The sequence below is a fragment of the Hyla sarda genome, chromosome 1, assembly GCF_029499605.1.
Source record: "Hyla sarda isolate aHylSar1 chromosome 1, aHylSar1.hap1, whole genome shotgun sequence".
NCBI lineage: Eukaryota > Metazoa > Chordata > Amphibia > Anura > Hylidae > Hyla > Hyla sarda.
In genome coordinates this window covers 215077023-215103239 of record NC_079189.1, presented here as the reverse complement: position 1 = coordinate 215103239, position 26217 = coordinate 215077023, and the positions used below count along the sequence as shown (strand labels likewise).

General features: G+C 42.3%; 1 protein-coding gene across 7 annotated transcripts in view; it reads left to right on the top strand.

Annotated features, from left to right (window-relative positions):
* RUFY3 (RUN and FYVE domain containing 3) overlaps positions 1-24996 on the top strand; it is a 108271-nt gene extending 83275 nt beyond the window's left edge. Inside the window, exons 14-18 of one of the 7 annotated variants that reach the window (XR_008891769.1) lie at positions 3461-3587; positions 11799-11869; positions 16377-16405; positions 20053-20127; positions 24194-24255. Coding sequence is in view for 3 of the 7 variants with exons in the window: in XM_056568694.1 (XP_056424669.1) it covers positions 3461-3587; positions 11799-11869; positions 16372-16405; positions 20053-20127; positions 24194-24337 (451 nt within the window). In the remaining 4 variants the exon portion in view is untranslated. Of the gene's footprint in view, positions 1-3460; positions 3588-11798; positions 11870-16371; positions 16406-20052; positions 20128-24193 lie in introns of those variants that run through there. The other 6 variants (XM_056568694.1, XM_056568697.1, XM_056568695.1 and 3 more) reach the window with 6 other exon arrangements.
* Positions 24997-26217: the final 1221 nt, after the last annotated feature.

Below are 26217 nucleotides of genomic sequence, written 5' to 3'. Positions count from 1 at the left end.
TTAGGATTATTTGAACTTCTTTAGTTGATGAACTATAAATTATAATGTTGGTAGTGTAAGAAAAATTTGTCACAACCTGCAAAGAGCAAAACCTAATAATACTTAATGGTGTTCCTGTAAAATAAATTGGTTTTCATGGCTGCAATTGGTGTACCTATTTATTGCTAGTCATAACCATGGAGTTTAGCTACTCACTATGCAGATATGGGACGTATATCCTCATGTTTTCAGCCAGGGTAAATCAGCACCTCCTCCTTTGCTCAGTTAACAATTATGTGCATAAGAGAGTGAGCAGTGCTAAGAAATTTGTGGAAGGACAGAAAGTGATTTCCAATAATGATAGAGGACCTGTGGCCAGTATTTAAAATTAAAAAAAATATATATTTTTTACTGATTCACTATTCATGACTCCAATTCCAACACTATTATTTTGTTGTGTCCCATACCTGTATTACAGACTTAATGCTTTGCAACGGCCTGTGTGCTTACAAAAACTAATGCATAAATCACATGGCTTTGTGGCTTAAAGAAGTTGTATGAAATTAAGAAAAAAAAATGTTTCTCTTTCTGCACAAATGGTGTCACGCTTCTCTATGGTCAGGACAAGAGTGGTACTGTTTGTGACAAAGGGATAGCGAGTAAAAAAACACAAATTATTGGCCTCTTCACTAGTGATAAGCAGCAGGAGCCATATTCGAATTGCTGATATTTTGCGGATATTGCCGATTATTCTTCCTATGTTCGAAACTCGCATATTCGCAATGTTCCTTCACTTTTTTTTCCATGCGAAAATTCACATTTGCATGTGAAAAAAAAGAAACACGAAAATCAGCATGGAAAATTTACATGTGAAAAAAACGAATATTCGTCATTACAAATATATAGCACTATATTCTTAATATTTGCTAAATCGCGAAGTGCCGATATTTGCAATAAAAATTAGCATTACGACTATTCGTGCTCAACACTACTCTTCACTTGCCTACCACTGCTGTTATGGAGCCCTGGTCCCCAGTCCGCCTCACTTCCAGGTTTGGCAGTCGACGCCACTGCCTACTCATCCCATCATTGGCTGCAGCAGTGTCTCAACTTATCCACTGATTGGTTTAGCAGGCAATGGCTGGTTCTGACCCTGATCCTGAGGTGTGGGACATCAGGCAACTGGGCGCCATGACCATTGCAAGGGAGCAATAAGGGTAATTAAGTGGGAGCATTTTTTTTTTTTTTTTTTGTGTGTGTGTGTTTTTTTTTCTCACCTACCTGAGCAGTGTAAAAGTGGAGTGCCAGATAACCTCTTTAAGCCTTGCTACTTTTGCACCTTCCTCAGCTTTGCAGTGTGAATGGTCAAAGAAATTGGACAAAGTTGTAGAAATAGCACCCTGCATCCTCAGGTTGCGCATGGCATTCCAACTCTGCTCCATTTACTTTAGTGGCAAAAGTATGTGCAGTCTTCTGCTTACTCTAGAGCACCGTTCCAGGAAATGTAGTGTGACGAATTTGCCGCAGAATTGCAATGTAATCCAGCACACTGCAAACTTTGTATACAAATTTGTAGAAAAAGCTTTTATCCTAATCATTCCGAATCATATTGATAACACTCCAAGCTTTATCATACAGAAAATTCTTTGCTTAAATAGCTAGTAAAAGCTGATCACTGCTACAGAGCTTCTTGTAATTTAACCTTTTTATAGCACCATTTCTCAGCAACTTACTAATCATTGGCAGTAAATAAGTTACTCTGTACCTAGTGAAATTGTGCTGCTTTCTGTGCTTCTGTAATACATGGTCACCATATGGACTGCCCTGTAATTCAATAAGCCAGCAGTGTAATTGTGTATTTGTAGCTGTATTGATCCAGAGAGGAAAAGACTTATGACAATCCTAGAAATCTCGGCCAATTATTTTTGTTTATACCGGAAAGAACATTCACTCCAGAGATGACATTGACACATTCTAACTCTATATATGTTCCCAAGACTCGCTTACGTAGATGCTCCTTATGTAGATGTGGTAATCTAGGGATGCTACAGGTCTGAAAATGTTTGTCCAGCTGTGTGTAAAAGTGGATTTTGTGTTAGAATTTTTTTGTTATATTTCTGAAGCTATTCCTTATAAGCCATCTGATAATTGAGGGATGTTAGTATTCCCTGTGATAGCTTATTCAAGCCATTCCATAGTGACTAGAACTACAGCCAGTCATAGTCAAATCATGCATGAATGATGTAGACCTTAGTGTTGACCTGTCATTTTTAGGTGGCTCAGAAGTGGAGACTGCACTGCTTTCTTCTTAATCCTGTTGGCATAACCTAAACATGTTAAGTAAGAACATGACCAGTCTTCTTCAGATTTACTGATAACATACATTTTGTAGTTTAGAAAGAAGTAGGGGACATGTCATTACAACTGCAGTATCAGACTACTTAGAATTTGTTTGTAGTCTGTTTCCATAGAAACATATTGTCTGCATAGCAGCTGTATGCACAAAATTATTTTTACTCAAGACTATTTGCATTTGCTGCTTCACCTTTTATTTTAGATGCACAGGAGATATAAACTGGTTGTCGGGTTGTCAATATCCTTTAAGAATTATCTGGATAAGTTGATAGCATGAGGTTTATTTATTGCTGAACTTATAGGAAGCATGTTCTCCAGGAGGTTGTAAACTATCATACGTTTTATTTTATGGAAAGATCCCTTAAAACATCTGTCAAGACAATTTTATAGGGTAGCATAGACGTAACTTGTAGAGACATTACTGGTCTAAGATAATACAGGAAAAATGTTAGAAAATACATAAAAATATCAAGAAAACGTCTTTCGAATGATTTATTTATTCACAACAGTATAGAAGTGGTTATTATACACGTGAACAATATTGTAACAATTAAGGCATGAAGAACATATTGGGACAACTAATCATATCCCTATCTGGAATGCCTGCCTGACAGCCTGTACAAACAGTTTGTACTCTAACCCCTCCTCTATAGGGGCTAGTCCCTGCCGTCTGTATCATATCTGTACACCATATCTAAGCTTGGTATCCCCTACCTTGCCTAGGGTCTACTAGGAGGTTCCGGTGTAGGCCCAGGCAACTAGGACAGGGGACCTACAGGCTGTCAGGCAGGCATTCCAGATAGGGATAAGATTAGTTGTCCCAATCTGTTCTTCATGCCTTAATTGTTACAATATTATTCACGTGTATAATAACTGTCTTGAACCACTTATATACTGTTGTGAATAAATAATTCATTCAAAAGATGTTGTTCTTGATAAGACAGTTTTACATAATGCTAATATTCTAGATTGCTTTTGCATAACCTGTGATTTTCCAGCTAATATGAAACCTCATGTTGCAGCAGCAATAGTAGAGCTTTAGGTCTCCCATTAACAGTCTAGTCATACAGCAGTAGATCAAGTGTTGCTTGTAACCTAAAATTGTTTATATTCTGTTCTTCTTTAGCTCTCAGTATGAAATAGACCTGAAGAAAGAACGAAATCGAAGGCCTTCAGGAAATCAGAAAGAGAAAGAACTGCCTGAAAATAAATATTCACCATTGAGAATACCACATCTTCTGCAAAAAAACACGGTGAACACTGGAGTTCTTATGTCAAGCAGTTCACAACTAGAGTTGAGCGAACTTACAGTAAATTAGCTCGTAGCGAACCTCGCAGCTCGGCTGTTGATTACTTTAGTCTGCATAAATTAGTTCAGCTTTCCAAGGGCTCCAGTTGCCTGGAAAAGGTGGATACAGACCTAGGAGACCTAAGACTGTCATCGTGGACTTTTCCGGTCAACCAGAGCCCTTGGAAAGCGGAATTAATTTACGCAGACTAAAGTAATCAACAGTAGAGCTGTGAGGTTCGCTACAAGCCAATTTACTGTAAGTTTGCTCAACTCTATTCACAACATGTTAACTCGATTGAAGGCAATATTAACCCCTTAAGGACGCAGCCCATTTGGGCCTTAAGGACGCAGACAATTACATTTGTACGTTTTCGTTTTTTCCTCCTCACCTTCAAAAAAATCATAACTCTCTTATATTTTCATCCACATACTAGTATGAGGGCTTGTTTTTTGCGCGACCAGTTGTCCGTTGTAATGCCATCACTCACTTTCCCATAAAATGTATGACACAACCAAAAAAATACTATTTGTGTGGTGAAATTAAAAAGAAAACCACAATTTTGCAAATTTTGGAAGGTTTTGTTTTCACGACGTACAATTTACGGTAAAAATGACATGTGTTCTTTATTCTTTGGGTCAATACGATTAAAATACCGTATTTATCGGCGTATAACACGCACTTTTTAGGCTAAAATTTTTAGCCTAAAGTCTGTGTGCGTGTTATACGCCGATACCCCCCCAGGAAAGGCAGGGGGAGAGAGGCTGTCGCTGCCCGCTTCTCTCCCCCTGCCTTTCCTGGGGTCTAGAGCCCTGCTGTCGGCCCTTTTCACCCCCTGGTTATCGGCGCCACTGCCCGTTCTGTCCCCCTGACTATCGGTGCCGGCGCCGATAGCCAGGGGGAGAGAAGCGGCGCCGACAGCCAGGGGGAGAGAAGGGGCAGCGGCACCCATTGCCGGCGCCGCTGCCCCGTTGCCTCCCCCCATCCCCGGTGGCATAATTACCTGAGTCCGGTCCGCGCTGCTCCAGGCCTCCGTCGTGCGTCCCCGGCGTCATTGCTATGCGCTGAACGGCGCGGCGCATGATGTCAGAGCGCCGCGCCTTGCATAGCAACGACGCTGGGGACGCACGACGGAGGCCTGGAGCAGCGCGGACCGGACTCAGGTAATTATGCCACCGGTCCTCTCTCCCCCTGCCTTTCCTGGGGGTATATCGGGGTATACACGCGCACGGTAAACTTTTTTTACCCAAATATCCTTGGTAAAATGAGGGTGCGTGTTATAGGCCGGTGCGTGGTATACCCCGATAAATACGATAATACCCATGATAACATACTTTTCTATTACTGTTGCGCTTAAAAAAAAAAACTATAATGTTTTAACCAAATGAGTACATTTAAAATCCCCCTATTTTGAAGACCTATAACTTTTTCATTTTTCCGTATAAGCGGCGGTATGAGGGCTTTTTTTTTGCGCCGTGATCTGTACTTTTTATTGATACCATATTTGCTTATATAGAAGTTTTAATCCATTTTATATAAAAATTTTTGTGGAATAAGATGTTATAAAAATGTTGGACTTTTTTTTATTTTTACGTTCACACCGTTCACCCTACGGTATCATTAACATTATATTTTAATAGTTCAGATATTTATGCACGCGGCAATACCAAATATGTGTATAAAATATTTTTTTAACACTTTTTGGGGGTGAAATAGGGAAAATGGGATAATTTACATTTTTATTGGGAAAGGGGGTTTTTTAATAATTTTTTACTTTTTGTACTTTTATTTTTACACTTTAATAGTCCCCATAGGGGAGTATTTATAGCAATCACTCGATTGCTAATACTGTTCAGTGCTATGTATAGGACACAGCACTGATCAGCATTATCGGTCATCTTCTGCTCTGGTCTGCGGGAAGGCAGATCAGAGCAGAAGACGCCGGGAAGGCAGTGGAGGCAGGTGAGGGGACCTCCGTCTGCCATGCTGGATGATCGGATCGCCGCGGTAGCGCTGCTGGCGATCCGATCATCCATTTCAGTGTCCGCAATGCTGCAGATGCCGTGATCTGTATTGATCACTCCACCTGAGGGGTTAATTGCGGGCATCCACGGGATCACGGGTGTCCGCCATTACGGGTGGGTCCCTGGCTGCAATCAGCAGCCGGGACCTGCCGTGCATGATCCGGGCATCGCTCCGATGCTCGCAGTTATGCTCAGGACGTAAATGTACGTCCTGGTGCGTTAAGTACCACCTCACCAGGACGTACATTTACGTCCTGCGTCGTTAAGGGGTTAAATTGTAACGTTTATTGAATATGAAAACAGTTCTAATATATATGCAGTATAAATTTTGCTCACATACGTGTCTTATACTAAAAGTATCCCCTTTCTGTACAGTAAAAAGGTATAGTCTATTTTTTCCTGTGTAGTGCATGCACGGGCAAACATACGGCATTACTGTAATTTTAAATGAACGTTTCAAATGTCACAGATATAGCTTAACTTTAGCTTGATCAGGCACTCAGTCCGACTGATTGCAGGACCCCGGCTCTATTGTAAGTCTATGGAGTCTACCTGGCTCTATCTAACGATCAGAAGGGTCTCGGCACTCTTACCTTGACTAAACTTTTGACTTGTCAAAAGTTTATTTTAATGACTGTAATGCTTTTAAGGGGAGTTTAGATATAAAACCTTGAAGGAAGGCTGTAGGGTCAAAAGATGCAGATCAACGGTGTAACACTAATCCTACATCCTAATCGTGTTACAAAAAAATACAGCAGCACACTATAAGCACTAAAATATATGTATAATAGGAATCTTTGTAAATTGTAATATTTTTATAGAAAAAAGGAGGTTCTTGGCATACTATTGGCTCAAATCGTTTGTACCATCCTTACTATGGTAAGGTGACCTCATCAGGATGGACCCTACTCTTTAAACTCCCTGATTTAAACCACCCAGTAAAATGGGTTGCTCCCTATGTGATACCTCTCACAGTATCAAAAGCAGGCTTGGTTTTGACCATATGCCGACTCTCTAAGGTGTATGGGGCTTAGTTATTGTGAACAGAAAAATCTGACGTTTTGGATTACTACCTCCTTACCATTTTATACTTGGAGGGATAAGCCAGAGCAGTCTGGCATGCCGAATGTGCATGTGTCTGGGGAGGTCAGGAGAGAGAACTGTCAGCCAAACGCATGTTCGGCTACCAGTTCTTGAAAATGTATGGACACCGTTAGCAGCAGCCCATGAAGGTAGTAGACTACAGTTCCCATCATACCTTGCTGACATCTACTCCAGGTTGTTCTCCTCTCCCTGTATTCCATTGGCTGTTTGACAATGAGTCTCTAGCATCTTCTGCATTTCATGTTGTGCTTAGTTGCTGCTGACTGTATCACATTAGCTCCTAGTTCCCATACTCTGCTGTTTTATAGACAAAAAGCTTATCCTCCTATAACTACAAGTGGTGGTACAGATCATGTCTGGCCAGCAAAGTAAAGTTAAACTACAGGTCTTATTCTCCTAGGTAATTAGCTATAAACATCATATATTGGGCAAGTAAATTGTGAGGGAATATGTGGGGAACTGCTGAAAACGCCCCTTCGGCAGTCTCCGGCTCTGCTATATATAGTCGGCGGCCACTTTGTGCCGTGGTCAACACGGCTCTCTGACCAGCAGGCCGGGGCCCCGTACAGGAGGTCGAGGGGGGCCCCAGCGGTCGGACCCCCCGGGATCTGAAACTTATCCTCTATCCTAAGGTCCTGAGGAAGCCACTGCTGGGTGTGGCGGAACACGTGGAGCAAGCCGGTCCCCTGACTCTGGGTGAAACTGTCCCCATATCTCATTGTTTACCTTAAGCGATCACTACCTTTTTGCAGCCAAAGCTTATCATCATTTTTTACACTGTTTTTGGGGATTGTTACCTCTTTATTTTTGGGGGGTTATTAGGGATCTTAATGCACTCATATTTTGTGGGTGTTGCTCACATTACTTTTTATTTGGCATATGTTGATAGGTCTATTTATCGGGTGCACTAGGCACTTTATATAATTACTTATTGCTGCTATATATTTTGAGGTTCTGGCTTGCATACATGGTTGCTAATGTATATGCATTTAATAGATTCACCCTTTTTGCTTATTTTGCATGAATCGGGGGATAGAGGTAGGATTACATTCCTAGGCTCTATGAATTTTGTTGTTCGTTTTTAAGTGGTTTTAATGGTGTCTGTACTCCCCTTTTGTGTCTTTCAATAAAAATTTTGTTTGTTGTATTACATTTATACAGTGATTAGTCTGTTCTTTCTCATGGCATCATATGGTTTGATGACTTGGTCCGAGAGGTCCACCCCACCCATGTATCAGTTGTAGTCCAGTATTGATATTGGTTTCTGGACCTCTGTGCTTGACCCCCACACAGGAACAGTTCTGTTTTCCTCTGGATAAATGGAGGACAGAATTAGAACCTCTCTTTTGTCCCGATATTTCAGAGAGAGAAGGTTCTCGCTGCAAACTGCCCTACTTTGCCCTTTTGGAAGCGGTGTGGAGAGCAAGGTTTTTGGAAGGCCCTTTTGTTCTTCTCTAATAGTTCCACAAGCTATGCTGGACCTTGCAGCAAGGGACTTAAGAAGGGGAATACTGTTATAAAAATGTTCTATGTACAGGTGATATCCCTTGTCGAGAAGAGGGTAAATCAAATCTCATACAATTTTCCCCGTAATGCCCAGGAATGGGGGGCAATCAGGGGGGGGGGGGGGGTTCAGGCATGAATCTTTTCCCTCGTAAACTTTAAAGCGGTGTGTGTAGCTCCGGTTGCTTTCACACACCTTATACATTTTGATCCCGTGCCGGGCTCTCTTGTTAGGGGGGTACTGCCGGAACATCAGCCTCCCTTTTAAAGATTACGAGGGATTTGTCAACCACTATATTTTTTGGGGGGTATATACTTCTATTTAAATTTAGAATTTAGGTGATCTATTAGGGGTCCTACTCATAACGGATCGGTAAAGGAGGGTATTATACAGTACATCAGTGGACCAATAGTCCCTGATGGATGGCTTCTTAATTATTGTCATAGTTAAAGAAAAGGCCCCAAAATTTCCACCGGGTCTGTGGGGGTCCAATGTTGCCCTTGGGAGATATATGATGTGGGGTGGGAGGCAAGGAGTTGCTGGGCATACAAATTAGTTTGGTGGACCATATTATTCACTAATTACTCTGTGAAAAATTAATTGATAATTAATCTATCTCCTGGAAACTTTCTGTGTTAACTTGGACACCTGAGGAGGCAGTAAAGTTGGGAACCTGGGGGGTGTAGTTGGTAACAGGTACCCACATGCTGTCCATAGACTCAGGCTCAGCAGCTACTGTTCTGTGCAGGGGGCTCATCACTCACAGAGGAAGAGGTTGAGTATGAGGATGCAGATGAAAGTATTAATTCATCCTCGCCGTCACTAGCGCTGTCTGTATCAGCGAATATCATAGCGAAGGGCGCCTCTGCACTGTAATACCGTTGTGCCATTTTTTTTTTTTTTTACTACTACACAAATCTGATAACTGAAAAATGGCACAAAACTGAAACTTATCTGATGACTAACAACTAACAATTTTATATTTTTGGGTGGGGGGGAGGGTTACAACAAATTCTGCACGGATCAAGTGGCGGATGACACAGACCAGATAACTGAACGCACGGATCAGATGACTAACAACAAAAAAAAATTTTTTGCAGGGGTTGTGTATGGACGGCACAAATCTATGATTGATAGAACGGATTTGGTGACATTCAGCACAGATCTAGTGGTAGGGACTAGACAGGGTGATTTTTATTTTTTCACACAGTAAATAATTTTTTGCTGAGGCAGCAGAACTGAATGGCTGACAGGCTCACTGAGAACAGGATCTGAATGGAGGGATCTGTGAGAGGTAGGATGCAGCAGATCACTCGGGGCTGTTGATATATTTAGTATGCTTGGGGGCACACTTTGGGGGACTTTTGTGAGGGCACAAAATCCTCACTGACAAGGAGATCCTCACTGGGGGGGGGAACACTTGAGAAGTGACTTGAGTTTATGTGAGATCGCACACAGTGATCTTGATCAAACTGAATGTGCCGGCAGCAGCAGGAAGCAGGAGACTGACACTGCACCTGACACAGTGCTTCTGAGAAAGATTGGGCTGCAGGAGAGACTCTTGGGGGGGGATATAATGTATGTTTGGGGGGGACATTGGTGAAGAACACTTGGGGGACTTATGTGAGATCGCATACAGCGATCTCACTGACAGCAACATCAACTGACAGCCACAGCAGGATACGGGACACAGGCACAGCACTGCGGGCACAGAGTTTGTAAGCGATCAGGGGTTAATTGGGGGTTAACTCTCCTTTATACACTTTTTCTGCTGGTTCTGCAGGAGACTACCGAATTTGAGAAGATCAGGCAGAGAAATGAGCCTCTCAGATTCGGTAAACACCGTGAACCCAGCAAGTCACTTGTCATTGGACACACACTTACTGACTGACCAATGACTGCGATCAGCAGCAGGGGGCCATTCTGAATGGTCACCAGCCGCCTAGTAACATCAGAATCTATCAGAACAGCTGCAATTACATTTCTATCACCATGCCAAGGGACCTGGTGATAGAAAATGTATTAGACGTTTATGAACGTCCATTTGCCTTAAAGGGGTACTCCGCCCTTAGACATCTTATCCCCTGTACAAAGGATAGGAGATAAGATGTCAGATCGCTGCGGTCCCGCTGCTGGGGATCCCCGTTGCGGCACCCCGCTATCATTACAGCACAGAGCGAGTTCGCTCTGCATGTAATGACGGGCAATACAGGGGCCGGAGCATCGTCACGGCTCCGCCCCTCCTGACGTCACGGCCCGCCCCTTTCAATACAAGTCTATGGGAGGGGGCGTGGCGATAGTCACGCCCCCTGCCATAGACTTGCATTAAGGGGACGGGCCGTGATGTCACGAGGGGCGGAGCCATGACGTCACGCTGTTCTGTCCCCTGTATCACCCGTCATTACGCACAGAGCAAACTCGCTCTGTGCTGTAATGATAGCGGGGTGCCGCAGCGGGGATCCCGGGGGTTCCCAGCAGCGGGACCACGGCGATCTGACATCTTATCCCCTATACTTTGGATAGGGGATAAGATGTCTAGGGCGGAGTACTCCTTTAAGTGATAGGAAAAATGGACGTTCATAAACGTCCATTTGCTGGAAGGGGTTAAAGGTGGAAGATTTTATTTATTTATTTATTTATTTATTTTTTAAATCAACTGGTGCCAGTGAGTTAAACAGATTTGTAAATTACTTCTATTAAAAATATTTGTCCTTCCAGTACTTCTTAGCAGCTGTATTCTACAGAGGAAAGTCTTTTCTTTTTGAATATCTTTTTTGTCTTGTCCACAGTGCTGACACCTGATGCCTGTATCAGGAACTGTCCAGAGCAGGAGAAAATCCCCATAGCAAACCTATGCTGCTCTGGACAGTTCCTGACAGCAGAGAGCACTGTGGACAAGACAAAAAAAATGCAAAAATAAACTTCCTCTGTAGCATACAGCTGCTAATAAGTACTGGAAGAATTAAGATTTTTAAATGAAAGTAATTTTCAAATCTGGTAAACTTTCGTGCACCAGTTCATTTAAAAATAAAAAGTTTTCCACCGGAGTACCCCTTTTAAAGAAGCAGCTAACCCTGGCACCGATAAGTAGTACAGAACAAACCTCCCTGTACTGTAGGGAGGCGCTACCAGAGAGACAGTCAGTGTATGCACTTCAGTAATACAGGTGTTTTACCAGTAAAATGCCCATTCTGATTGGTCAGTTCTTCCAGCCATTGACACGCATCACACGTCCGGACTGTCTGTAGCATTGTATCTTGACTATGGTTTGAAATTACAATGGTCCAGAAAAGACCATTGTGTGTTGAAAATATTGTAACCTGAGGCCAATGTTAGTTGAAGGACCACTGTACATGTTGTCCACTGAAACCAGTCACATGTCTGTGTGATGCATCAATTACCTTTTTGGGCAAACAGGGTGGCTTACAGAGAAACTTTTTGTAGTTGCACTGCACTGTAGCTAATTGATAAGTCTCGTATGAGTGACCTCCCTTTATTGACTTTTTGAAGGTTACAAAATACTGTCTTAATTTATTCCCTCAGAATACACAACAAAAAGGAGCGAATGAGAATGTGAGGCAAGCTGTAAAAGAGACGAACAGCACCACAGAAAAGTATGTCCTGCTTAAAGATGTACTCTAAATAATATCCCCTTAAATGCACCATATGCTCATTTTCTTTTATTATTCCTTATTTTCTTGTCTTTCATTAACTGTACATACTCTAGAGCAGTACTAGTGTAGGCAGTAGAGGAATGACTTGTCAGGTATTTACTGCCTATTGGGTAATGCACCGAAAGGAGGTTCTAGATGGTGATGACTTACATTTCACTCTTTCCTTGGATGTAGAGGGTTAAATTATGATACAGAACTAACTTCATCTTATAGATACCATTGCTGAAGTGTGATGCAATGTAGTATGAGGCTTAATCTACTGGGGAATTACTGATTTAATATCAGTAGATTTTTTTTTAAAGTGATGAGTAAATAATATATGCATTCAGTGCTTTTTAATATAACATGTTCCCTGAAATTTAGAGAACTGACCCATTTGTGACTTAGTACAGTTAGGTGTAATTCGTAAAAATGTGCTAGTTATCAAAAATACTTTATTCACCCTGGATTAAAATAGAATTTACAATCCAAACCATGTAAGACTTTGAAGGTACGGACCTATACCTCCAAAAGCTTAGGCATAGAGTTTATTTTAGAACTCATCAATAGGTTGCAAAAATATATAAATATTTATACTGTTAAGTATATTAAAATACCACGCAGTATATTTTTTTGCAGGGTGACTGTGTATAGAAAAGCAAAGCAGACAATTCTCCTCTACACAGTGGAAGGTGAAAAAAAAAATAGAAAGCGTATTTACCACGCATTCAGAAAGTTTTTAGACTTTTTTGACATTTTGATATTCTGAGGCTATTCTAGTTTTCCCCATCAATCTGCACTTAATACCCCATAATGACAAAGTGCAGGATATATATGGAAAGAAAAAACACAGAGATGGCGCCTTGATGGTGCCTTTACCTTTGCTAAAAAGAGAATTAGATAGGCAGAGGTATTAGGAAATGAAATGCCTGCTCACCTTGTCAAGTTGTGCTAGCGAGCAGGCACAACTCTGGACAGCGCTTTGGGGGGAGTCCGGCGGGAATCCCGATGCCGCTGGAGGTCTCCTCTGCTACTGAATCTTCTCCGCTGGCCGTGGATGTTCTGCAGGAGCAGGTGACTGCTGGTACTGTTAGCTGGAAAAGCGGTGCTGCAGGTAGCGGTGCTGCGGGAGGAGGTGCTTTGGTCCTCCGATGTTAATCGCAGGATGCGGGCAGAGGTATCCAGATGCGGGGCAGATGTCGGGAGATCCCTGCGCCCCTCAGCCCTTAGGATTAGCGGAGCTTGGATGGTGGTAGGGGTCACACGTCTCTCTGCACGTGTAGTGTGCAGGGGTCGGTGGAGGACCACTTTAATTGACCAGGAGCAGCTGGATGTCGGAACCGCTGGAGGGCGGTAAAATACAATGGAAGGAGTGCGGGGTGTCTCTGGCAGGAGGGTTCCCCAAAAATGCCGACAGTGCTGGAGCGCTTCACTGATACTGGTGAAATAGAACTGCAGACTGCAGTATTAAAATCCAATAGGTATTTATTAGCTACGATAAAGGTAACAGAAAACAAAAAACGGGGGGGGGGGGGATAGCAATCTTGTACGGACTACGTATTTCGAAAGGTATCCCTTTCTTCCTCAGGTCTCTCCTGAGGGATACCTTTTGAAACACATAGTCCGTACAAGATTGCTATCCCCCCCCCCCCCCCCCCCCCCCGGTTTTTTGTTTTCTGTTACCTTTATCGTAGCTAATAAATACCTATTGGATTTTAATACTGCAGTCTGCAGTTCTGTTTCACCAGTACTAGTGAAGCGCTCCAGCACTGTCGGCATTTTTGGGGAAGCCTCCTGCCAGAGTCACCCCACACTCCTTCCATAATGACAAAGTGGTAACAGAATTTTAGAAATTGTTGCAAATTTGATAGCTCCACCAAACTAAGTAATTGGAGAAGGAAGGGCTCAGCAAGAGTGGTTCTATGTGCAAATGGGAAAAACATTCAGGTCAACAATTACTGCAGCGCTCCACCAATATGGGCTTTCGGACAGGCCAGAAGGAAGCCTTTCCTCTAGAGATGAGCGAACTTACAGTAAATTCGATTCGTCACGAACTTCTTGGCTTGGCAGTTGATGACTTTTCCTGCGTAAATTAGTTCAGCCTTCAGGTGCTCCGGTGGGCTGGAAAAGGTGGATACATTCCTAGTAAAGAGTCTCCTAGGACTGTATCCACCTTTTCCAGCCCACGGGAGCACCTGAAAGCTGAACTAGTTTCTGCAGGAAAAGTCATCAACTGCCGAGCCGAGAAGTTTGTGACAAATCGAATTTACTGGAAGTTCGCTCATCTCTACTTTCCTCCATAAAAGGCACATTAAAGCCAACCTGAAGTTTGCAGAAAAAACTCCTAAAGGACTTTAACTGTAAAACCAAGATTATCTGGTCTGATAAAATCTTTGTCCTCCATTTATCATCATGTCTGGAGGAAATTAGTCACTCCTCGTCACCTACTCAATACCATCCCTACAGTACAGTAAAGCTTGGTGGTGGTGGCATCATGCTGTGGGAGTGTTTTTCAGTGGCTTGGGGCTGGGAGACTGGTCAGGGTTGAAGGAAAGATGAATGGAGCAAAGTACAGATAAATTGTTAATGAAAATCTGGGCCAATGTTCTCTGGACACCAGACTGGCCCAAAGGTGCACCTTATAATACAATGACCCAAAGCACACAGCCAAGACAACACGAGTGGCTTTGGAATAACTCTCTAAATGTCCTTGAGTGGCCCAGCCAGAGGCCTTTAATCTAGTCAAACATCTCTGAAGAGACCTGAAAATGACTGTCCACTGATGTTACCCATCCAACCTAACAGAGCTTGAGAGGATCTACAGTGGATATAGAAAGTCTACATACTTTTTTTTAAATGCCTTGTGTTGTTTAAATGGAACCAATCATCAGATTTTACCCTATAAGAGTGTTATAGGGTAAAATCTTTATCCTCACCATCCCCGGGGGACACTCCTGCCCCCAGGGGATGGTGAAGATATGAACTTATAAACTAATCCTTGCTAGTCTCCTCTTACCTAATCACATTACTTTGCCCAGCAGCGATGCCCCCTCAGCTTGATTGATGGGCCACGTCATTGCTCTGCTCCGTCTGTTCAGTGAGCAGAGAGATGACGTGGCCCGTCAATCAAGCAGAGGGGACGTCGCTGACGGCCGAAGTAATGTGATTAGGGGAGAGGAGCTCCCCGCCTAGGGGACTACTTGCGAGGCCAGTGGGGACTAGTTTATAACTTCATATCCTCATCATCCCTGGGGGCAAGAGCGTCCCCCGGGGATGGTGAGGATAAATATTTTACCTTATATAACGCTTTGCCAAGCGTTATATAGGGTAAAATCTGATTATTTCTTCCCTTTGAGTGAAGTAAAGATAAATCATATAAGAACTTTTTCTACCTTTAACCCCTTAAGAACATCAGGATTTTTCATTTTTGCTTTTTCCTTTATTCCCCCTCTACTTCTAATTGCCATTGTATTTTGTAATGCCATCACACATTTTACAACAGAATCTTTGATTGAAAAATGCAAATATATATAAATATATAATATCTGAAGCAAAGTTGAAGAAAATAACGCGCGCGCTCTTTTTTTTTATTTTTATTTTTTTTGTGCTGTGATCTGTAGTTTTTATCTGTACCATTTTTGCTTTGATTGGGCTGCTATGAATAGGGATGAGCCGGGCGAAGCGCTGACCCAGGCAGCGAGGAAGTCACCATGCCTGGGAAAGCCAGCAGAGCACCACCCATTCCTCAAAATACTCATTTGCACACTTTGTAGATTAATGGCGGCAGACGTCTGATCATTTTGTTGCCACAATTGCCTAATAGTTCATAATTCCCTCCACCCAAGCTCCAGCTAAATAAACTGTCCCAAAGTATGATTTTGCCACCACCGTGATTCACTGTGGTTATGGTGTTTTTTTGGTGATGAGCAGTGTTGTTTTTGCTCCAAACATACCTTTTGGAATTGTGGAATCACATTTTTCCATATGTTTTTTTTTGGTGACTTTGGGGAAGATTCATCAAAACCTGTGCTGAAGAAAAGTCGACCAGTTGCCCATAACAACCAATCAGATCGCTTCTTTCGTTTTCCAGAGGCCTTCCTGGAGTTATAATAGTAATCTAGGCCTCTTGGAAACCTCTGACTACTTTTCTTGTCTTTTCATCAATTCTGGAGGGATATCCAGTGCTTGGAAATGTCTCTGTTGTGCCATAGTTTCTACGCTTGATGACTGTTTTTACTGTGTTCCATGGTATATCTGATGCTTTGGAAATTCTTACATAACAAAATGTGAAACTGAATACTTTTCAAATGCATTGTTATTACCCAGCAGATGCCAAATAGATAATGTTTACGGTAGATTTTTATTGGATAATCTAGGCTTTATTGATGTGTTCAGTTTTTGCACTGTGATGTAACCTTTCAATATATTTTGAAGTCTTACTTTGTCATGTTTCTTTTTTTCAGTACAGTATCACCTTCAATAAAGCCAGAGAATGAGGTTTGTGCATATTGGAATGTGACTGTTTGTGGCAAACAATTCTTCTCTAAGGGTACGTTCACACGAGTGGACCCACAGCGTATTTTACATTGCAGATCCACCGCTAAAGGACCGCTGCATGGTGGCTTTACATGTGCCTGCTCAGAGTGGCAATATGCTGCTACGAGCAGACACAGCCCGCCCCTTTCAATACAAGTCTATGGGAGGGGGCGTGGCGGTCATCACGCCCCCTGCCATAGACTTGCATTAAGGGGTAGGCCGTGATGTCACGAGGGGCGGAGCCATGACGTCACGCTGCTCCGTCCCCTGTATCGCCCGTCATTACGCACAGAGCGAACTCGCTCTGTGCTGTAATGATAGCGGGGTGCCGCAGCGGGGATCCCGGGGCTCCCCAGCAGCGGGACCGCGGCAATCTGACATCTTATCCCCTATCCTTTGGATAGGGGATAAGATGTCTAGGGGCGGAGTACCCCTTTAACCCTTTCGCGACACTTGACAGATCTAGTCCACCATGGTGCTGCTCAGGGTGTATGGAGCAGACTCCTGATTCAAGCCTGCTCTATACCCGGCAATGCAGAATTGCATTTTTTATGATCACATCACATCCCAGAGAAAAAATTTAAGTAAAACGTGATGAAAAAGTCCAATCAATACCACAAGGGTACCGATAAAAAAAAAACTGATTACGGAGCACAAAAATTTGCCCTCATACCTCACCGGATGTGGAAAAGTAAGAAATATAGGAGTCAGAAGAGGACAATGTTATGCATACTGTTATTACAGAAGAGAAGTGTTGGGAGTTGTAGTTTTGCTACATTTCGGAAACCTGATGATGATGTGAGGAGGGGATTATCAGATTATACATGTGAGGAGGGGGGATCAGATTATACATGATCGATCATAGTATTATCTCCACACGTATAATCTGATAATCCCCCCTCACATTTATAGTCTGATAATACCCCCTCACATGTATAATCTGATAATCCCCTCCTTACATCTACAGTCATGGCTGTAATTTTTGGCGCACCTGAAATTTTTCAAGAAAATGAAGTATTTCTCACAGAAAAGGATTGCAGTAACACATGTTTATTCCCTTTTGTGTGTATTGGAACTAAACCAAAAAACGGAGGGAAAAAAGCAAATTGGTCATAATGCCACACCAAACTCCAAAAATGGACTGGACAAAATTGACACCCTTAACTTAAAATTTGGTTGCACACCCTTTGGAAAAAATAACTGAAAAATCAGTCACTTCCTATAACTATCAATAAGCTTCTTACACCTCTCAGCTAGAATGTTGGACCACTCTTCCTTTGCAAACTGCTCCAGGTCTCTCTTATTGGAAGGGCGCCTTTTCCCAACAGCAATTTTAAGATCTCTCCACAGGTGTTCAATGGGATTTAGATCTGGACTCATTGCTGCCACTTCAGAACTCTCCAGCACTTTGTTGCCATCCATTTCTGGGTGCTTTTTGGCGTATGTTTGGGGTCATTGGCCTGCTGGAAGACCCAAGATCTCGGACGCAAACCCAGCTTTCTGACACTGGGCTATACAGTGCGACCCAAAATCTGTTGGTAATCCACAGATTTCATGATGCCTTGCACACATTCACGGCACCCAGAGGCAGCAAAACAACCCCAAAACATCATTGAACCTCCACCATATTTTACTGTAGGTACTGTTATTTTCTTTGTAGGCTTCATTCCATTTTCGGCAAACAGTAGAATGATGTTCTTTACCAAAAAGCTCTATCTTGGTCTAATCTGTCCACAAGAGGTTTTCCCAGAAGGATTTTGGCTTACTCAAGTTCATTTTGGCAAAATGTAGTCTTGCTTTTTTGTGTCTGTCAGCAGTGGGGTCCTCCTGGGTCTCCTGCCATAAGGTTTCATTTCATTTAAATGTCGACAGATAGTTTGCACTGACATTGATTGCTCCGTGAGCCTGCAGGACAGCTTGAATGTCTTTGGAACTTGTTTGGGGCTGCTTATCCACCATCCGGACTATCCTGCGTTGACACCTTTCATCAATTTTTCTCTTCCATCCACACCCAGGGAGATTAGCTACAGTGCCATGGGTTGCAAACTTCTTGATGTTGTGCACTGTGGACAAAGGCAAAACTAGATCTCTGGAGATGGACTTTGTAACCTTGAGATTGTTTATATTTTTCCACAATGTTGGTTCTCAAGTTCTCAGACAGTTCTCTTCTCCTCTTTCTGTTGTCCATTCTTAGTGTGGCACACACAGACACACAATGCAAAGACTAAGTGAACTTCTCTCCTTTTTATCTGCTTTCTGGTGTGATTTTTATATTGCCCATGCCTGTTACTTGCCCCAGGCGAGTTTGAAGGAGCATCATATTCTTGAAACAATCTTATTTTTCCACAATTTTGAAAGGGTGCCAATAATTTTGTCCAGCCCATTTTTGGAGTTTGGACGGACTTTGTCCAATTTGTTTTTTTTTCCTCCCTTTTTTGGTTTAGTTCCAATACACACAAAGAGAATAAACGTGTATAGCAAAACATGTGTTACTGAAATCATTTTCTGTGAGAAATACTTCATTTTCTTGAAAAATTTCCGGGGTGCCAACATTTACGGCCATGACTGTATATATCCTCCTCACATGTATAATATGGTAATCAGATTATCATATTATACATGTAAGGAGGATGTGAAGATAATACTATGATGACTGATGATGGGATAGGAGAGAGAAATGCTGTCGGAAGAGTAGAAAATAATATACAAAATCATACCGGTAAGAAGATAAGTCTGGACGCTGCCTGCAGGCTTTATGCACACAAACATAGGAAGTGGCACATTCCCCTCCCCTCTACTCCGCTCCTCTCTGTCAGTATGAATTACCTCTATTCTCCCAGGCAGCCTCTGCCCTACTCTTAAAGGGTCGCAGTGATTGCTTGGATGAATTAATGAATAACAGGACAATCGGGTATGTGCAGCAGGGGTGCCGTGCAGCAGGGGTGCCGTGCAGCAGGGATTCTTTCTGACAGTGACAGCATGTGTGTGTGACTGACTGTACGTAGTCAGTCAATCAGTCTGCGAGTTGTGACAGGCCCCCAGCGGTCAGTGAGTGATAGTCACTCACTGACGAGCAAAAAAAAAAAAAGAAGGTCCGGGGCGGGCGGCCCCTCCTGAAGCTCCGGGCCCCTTACAGGAGTATGGGTTGTGTCCCCCTGATGGCGGCCCTGCATGTTACTACAGACGCTCTTACCCTTCCCAGACAAGTAGAAAGCTATTTTTGCAATTTCATTGGCTGCTATAGAGGATAACTACTCATAATCTGGCTGTGAGGGAGGTGAATGATCATGTGTGTTTACCAGCACTCTGCTTATTAGGTAGGCATGCACTTTGCTATGCATTTTGAACACCATATTATGTAAGTAAATGTCCTGTTGCCTATTATATTTTGCCGCTTTAATAAAAAAAAAAAAATAACATATATATATATATATATATATATATATATATATATATATATAATATATATATATATATAATATATTTATTCTTTGTGGGTTACTCAATTTAAATAAGAATAGTACAAAACAAGATATGGTTGATCAAAAATTTCTAAAAAGCAATAAAAGCAATCTGGTTAAACAATATCATGTTTAATACTTTATTAGGAGCAAGATGGTGAAAGGAGGATCCTTCAAATGTGTCAGCTGTGTCGAGAAGAATCCAGCATCTTGCTCACCAAGGTATTCTTTATAACTTTGGGGCTTGTCTTTTAAAGGACATCTGCAGCAAGACAACTTATCCACTATCCACAGCATAGGAGATGTGTCTGAACGCGGGGGGGTCTCCCGTGCAGGAGGCCTGCCGGCCACAGCGTGATGTCGCGGATGACATTTCTCCTCCATGTATCTCTATGGGAGAGGCGGGGAGGCAGCGTTCTTGCCTCCCCACCTCTCCCATAGAACTGTATGGGGAGGGGGCGTACCGTTGACCTCAGAGAGGTCGACATTACGCGCATTGGCTGCTCACATAGAGCGGCAATGCGGGGGCCCCGCTGTCGGACCCCCCGCGATCAGACACTTAACCCTTATCCTGTGGAGTGGGGATAAGTTGTCTTTTGCTGCAGATGTCCTTTAAGTGTCATTGAATAATAGAAAGCATCTGTAGATTAAAGTGTTACTGTCATTAGAAAAAAACTGTTGACATATAATCCAGACATATCAAAAGTCTAGATTGCACCAGATCTCAGTCCTGAGTTAAAGGAAAACAGTCACCCGTTCACCCGGACCGCTGGCTAGATTTTCCTAAGCGCTGATACCGTGAGCGCCCGTGCCTACTGAGAGCTCACATGACTGGCGCTTATGATTATTTAAATCCAATCCAGCCAGCGGGCCTGCCTCCAGAGCGCAAGTCAGCGCTGAAAGAGGGGGACATTTGGTGGATCGGGGTTCCGGACTGCAGTTGGTATAGCAGTCAGAGACCCCGCATCGGTCTCCTGTTAACCCGCACTATAATCCGGTGTATTGAGTTATAGTGCGGGTGATTGTTTTTCTTTGAAAGCCGGTAAATGGCAAATGCAGTGATGGAAGAGATAAAATATTACGGGGGAGATTTATCAAAATCTGTGCAGAGGAAAAGTTGCCCATAGCAACCAATCAGATTGCTTCTTTCATTTTTAGAGACCTCTAAAAAATGAAAGAAGCAATCCAATTGGTTGCAATGGGTAACTGGGCAACTTTTCCTCTGCACAGGTTTTGATAAATCTTCCCAATGTCTTTTTTTTTTTTTTCTTGGGTTGCATTACTGGTCCCCAGCATGGTACTCCCTCTCATTCCTTGTCCCCAGCATCGCTCACAATGTGATTTTTAAGTCCCCAGCAAGGCTTCCAGCATGGCTCTCAATCTCATTCCTAGCCCCCAGCAAGGCTACCTATCTTATTCCTGGCTTCCAGCATGGCTCTCAATCTCATTCCTAGCCCCCAGCAAGGCTACCTATCTTATTCCTGGCTTCCAGCATGGCTCTCAATCTCATTCCTAGTCCCCAGCAAGGCTACCTATCTTATTCCTGGCTTCCAGCATGGCTCTCAATCTCATTCCTAGTCCCCAGCAAGGTTTCACATCTTATGTCTGTCCCCAGCATGGCTCCCTATATCACTTCTACTCCATAGCATGACTTTCCATGTAATCCCTAGCCCACAGCATTGCTCCCCTCCAATTCCTAGTCCATAGTATGGTACCCCATCTAATTCCCTGTCCTTAGCATGGCTTCCCATCTCAGTTCTGGTCCTCAGCTTGGCTTCCCATCTCATTTGTGGTACACAGCATGGCTCCCCATTTCACTCACTATAGGTTTCATTTCAGTCTTCATCAAAGCATGGATCCGCTCTCATCCCTGGTCCCCATCATGGCTCCCCATTTCATTCCTGTTCCCCTTTCACATCTTAATATGTATCCACAGCATGGCTTCCCATCTCATTCCTGGCTCACAGCATGGTTCTTCTTCCCACTACAGTATGGCAGTGGGTTAAGCCTACTTTAGTCTGAGATATTTGGCCACCTTAACTTCCTAAGCTCTCAGTGATAGTGGGCACATTTTCCCATAGAGGAAGTGTTCACACATTGCGGTAATGTTGAATTTTTTTGAGATTTACTGGAACCACAGCAAAATTGCAACAATTTCGAATATTGTGGCTAAAAGTGTAGCTAGAACATCATTAATAAAAATAAATTAGCACAAAATGTGATGAGAATTTTTTGTTCATCGTCTCATTTAATAAGTTATCGAATACCTACTTACATGTATTCCATTGTATGTTTTCTAAATGTAACTTGTAATAAACAATATAATAACACATACAGCTACATTAAACACATGTAGGCAAGAAGCAATCTAAAGGGATTCAAATTTACCTAATTTTAATGCTGTATAAAAAAAGAAAAAAGTTGACTGTGAAAAACTTCGGATATTTAATAGTGACATATCATAAGTATTGATCAGCGGGGATGTGGGTTCTGAAACCCACACCAATTCATAAAATAAGTGAGCAGAAATAAATGTGGAACAGCATGCTGCAAATTGCTTCTACTAAGAGTTCAACATGAACCGTTTTTGGATTTAAAGAAAGTATACAACTTTTCTATAAATTAGTATAATGCTCACTTCTGCCCACTCGTTTTAGCAATTGGTGAAGGTCTCAAAACTTCTGTTGAGTCACTTAAAAAAATTCTTAATTGTTAAAGATATAGGCACCCTTTAAATGCTATGTCCACCACCTTAACCACATTTTTAATTGTCTCAATAGATCTAAAATAAGCATACATTAGCTACATACGTTGGGAACTCCCCCTAAAGGACAATAAGGCTAGGTTCACACTACTGAAATTCCACCTATCTGCTTGCAAAAGTTTGGTAGAGTAATTTCTGCCTCCAAAGCCTATTTTCTGTTGCAGGCAGAATTTTATTTCTGCGAGTATTCCACCCCTATTCCGGATGGATTTTCCGCCCCCAATTCAAAACGGAAATTTGAAGCAGAAAACAGTGGGAGTGCACTAAGGACCTAAGTTCGGCCCCCTTTGGACCATTTGGTCACATGACCAGAACCAGGTTAAAATTCTGACTAAATTCCATACGGAAATTCTGCCTTCAAATGAGAGTCCCATTGCAGTCAATGGGATTCTGCAGCTAAAATCCACCTGAAGAAAGAGCACCACCATTCTTCAGGCGTAAATCGAAAACAAAAATTCCGCTCACAAATTCCGCTTCAAAAATTCCGAGGTGTGAATGGAATCACAGAAAACCCTTTGCATTGCATGTACATTTTAGTAAGCAGAAATTCTGTCTGCAATTTCAAAGTGGAATTGTAGGCTGAAATTCCATAGTGTGAACCTAGCCTAACAGCAAAACTGGCTTACTTTCTTACAGCAACCAATTACATATCAGCTTTCATTTTACCAGAGCTTGATAAGATAAGAAAGCTAATTTGTGATTGGTTGTTATGGGAAAGCAAGACTGTTTTTAATGATTCACTGTAATATGTTATGTGGTTCAGACTACGTTGATATTCTCTCACCATTATACAATACATCTAAGCATAAAAAAAGTATGTCATCAAATAAACTTTTCTAAACCTAACTACTCCTAACACTCCTCCATCCCTTAAAAATATTCATAGCTCTCTCAAAGCTCTGTCATACCTTTTATTCTTGCTCACATGGTGCAATCTCCCAGCAGGAGAAAGTGAGCGTTTCCCAACAGGCATCACATCACTGAAGCCTGCTGGGGGACCACATCCTCCCTCACATGGTTACAGTGCTGTGATGAATAGAAGACCTCAGGCTCTGTGCATGCTTAAGTGAGGATCTATGCATGTTTCAATGAGGCATTATGCAGCTTTCAGTGAGGCTCTGTGCAGCTGTCAATCAAGCTCAGTGCAGAGAAACACTTCCTTGATTTGGTCTCCTGCAAGGCTGGGAGGAGACCAAACTTACTATGTTAATTGTAACAGGGAACAGAACAGAGTCACCTAGTGATCGTTTTTTTTCTATTACATTTTAAACATTTATGTTGTGTAATTAGCAGACGCTTTCCCATTCACCTGCTTTTAAAATTATCAAGGAACAATAGATTAAAAGTTTTATTTGGTGATATTAAGTCACTCATAATATCTGAACTAAAGATAAATACCTGGTAAGGCTTAACTACAGGTGGTGACACATTTTAGCAGGCTATGTCCTTTAGTAATAGTGAGTTTAAAAGTGTGGATTTTTTATTAATTTTTTTATTGTATTAATTTTTTTTTTTTACTTTCAGAATGAGTGCAAGAATTGTGGTGGGGTTTTCTGCTCCACCTGTTCATCTAATGAAATTCCTCTTCCATCCTCTATTAATCCTGAACGAGTGTGCAACCTCTGTTATAAGAGACTGATACAGCAATATTCAAACACCCCCTCCTAGGATCAAGGCATTGTATGAACTTGCATTGCAACTGGAAATTACTCCAACCCTGCACACACTAAAAGATCAGACCCAAGTTGATTAATATCACATGAAAAACTGATGTTGCTTGTTAAACTGGAATATCATTGTAGGTTTTCATATAAGGATAGGTATGAGAGCCTATCAGGCACGTGCAGTACTCAATGTTGTTAGATCATATTTGTTCTTTGCAAGCTTTTTAGTGATGATGGGTAGTGAAGTCTTGGAAATCTGGCTTCATCGGAAGGCAGATCTAAGACTAACACTGGCTGACATCAACTTTGTTACTGTGAAACAATGATAGCTGCTGAAGTGTATGATTTATCTACGGTTGTTTTTGACTTATTTTTTTTTTTACTTTCCCCCCCCCATGATTTGTTGAGAATTTTATGATCCATGTGAGTGCTGAATGATCACATCTAGCCAAACAAGTGCCCTTTCTCTGTCATTTGAATTGACCGATCACTGCTGCTGTTACTGGAACTATCCGCATACATGAGAAACGCTTCCTTTGCTTGACAGCTCACTCTGCAATGTTACAATGAATAAATAAAGAAGGCTTAAAGGTGGATAATACTTCTAGATTTAGATTGGACACATTTCTTTTTCATTTCTGGCATTAAAAGCTGTTACATTATCAAGATTGCGACTATTACTAAGAATGGAAGGGTGTACAGTTTAAGGAGTTGTTTCACAAAGCAAAGTTGGTAAAATGATATGTGTTCCACATACATAGTGAAAGTTGGAAAATTTCACCCTACCAGGACGGCAATGGTCAGGGCATTATGCAGTATAAAATGATTATACATAATTCCCTGACCATTGCCACGTATGAAAAATTATAATCCCCATTAGTTACCATGACCATTAAAACTGAATCATTAGTTAAGCATAGGTCTATAAATAGATCTTGAAAAATGTCATAACTAGAGATGAGCGAACTTTTCAAAAATTCGATTTTGGGCGATTCGCCGAATTTTCCCAAAAAGTTTGTTTAGATCCGAATTTGTTTGCGGCAAATTGATATTTAAAAAGGCTATTTCTAGCCTACATACAGCCTCTATAGGGGTATAGAACACTTTGCTGTGTCCTAAAACGCATATGGAGTGTGCTGGGGTAGTGAAATAATACTGTTATTCAGAATAGCATGCAGATTACCCGCATCGCTCTTAGCGCACAGCAGCACAATGACAGAGCCTGGTGGTGGCATCAGTGTCAGGAGACCATATAGTGACTGACATATCGTGTAGGTGTTGGCAGCATGAGGACACCATATAGTGGCTGAATGGCACAGCGTGGTGGTGTTGGCAGCATGAGAACACCATATAGTGGCTGAATGGCACAGTGTGGAGGTGTTGGCAGCATGAGGACACCATATAGTGGCTGAATGGCACAGCGTGGAGGTGTTGGCAGCATGAGGACACCATATAGTGGCTGAATGGCACAGCGTGGAGGTGTTGGCAGCATGAGGACACCATATAGTGGCTGAATGGCACAGCGTGGAGGTGTTGGCAGCATGAGGACACCATATAGTGGCTGAATGGCACAGCGTGGAGGTGTTGGCAGCATGAGGACACCATATAGTGGATGAATGGCACAGCGTGGAGGTGTTGGCAGCATGAGGACACCATATAGTGGATGAATGGCACAGCGTGGAGTTGTTGGCAGCATGAGTACACCATATAGTGGCTGAATGACACAGCGTGGACATGTTTGCAGCAAGAGGAGACCATTTAGTGGCTGAATGGCACAGAGTGGAGTTGGCTGATGCACTAGTACACTACACACCAGGGCTTCACAATCCAATATATGAAAGTTTTGACAAAGATTTCTCATAGGTAGCACCCGCTATCCAAAAA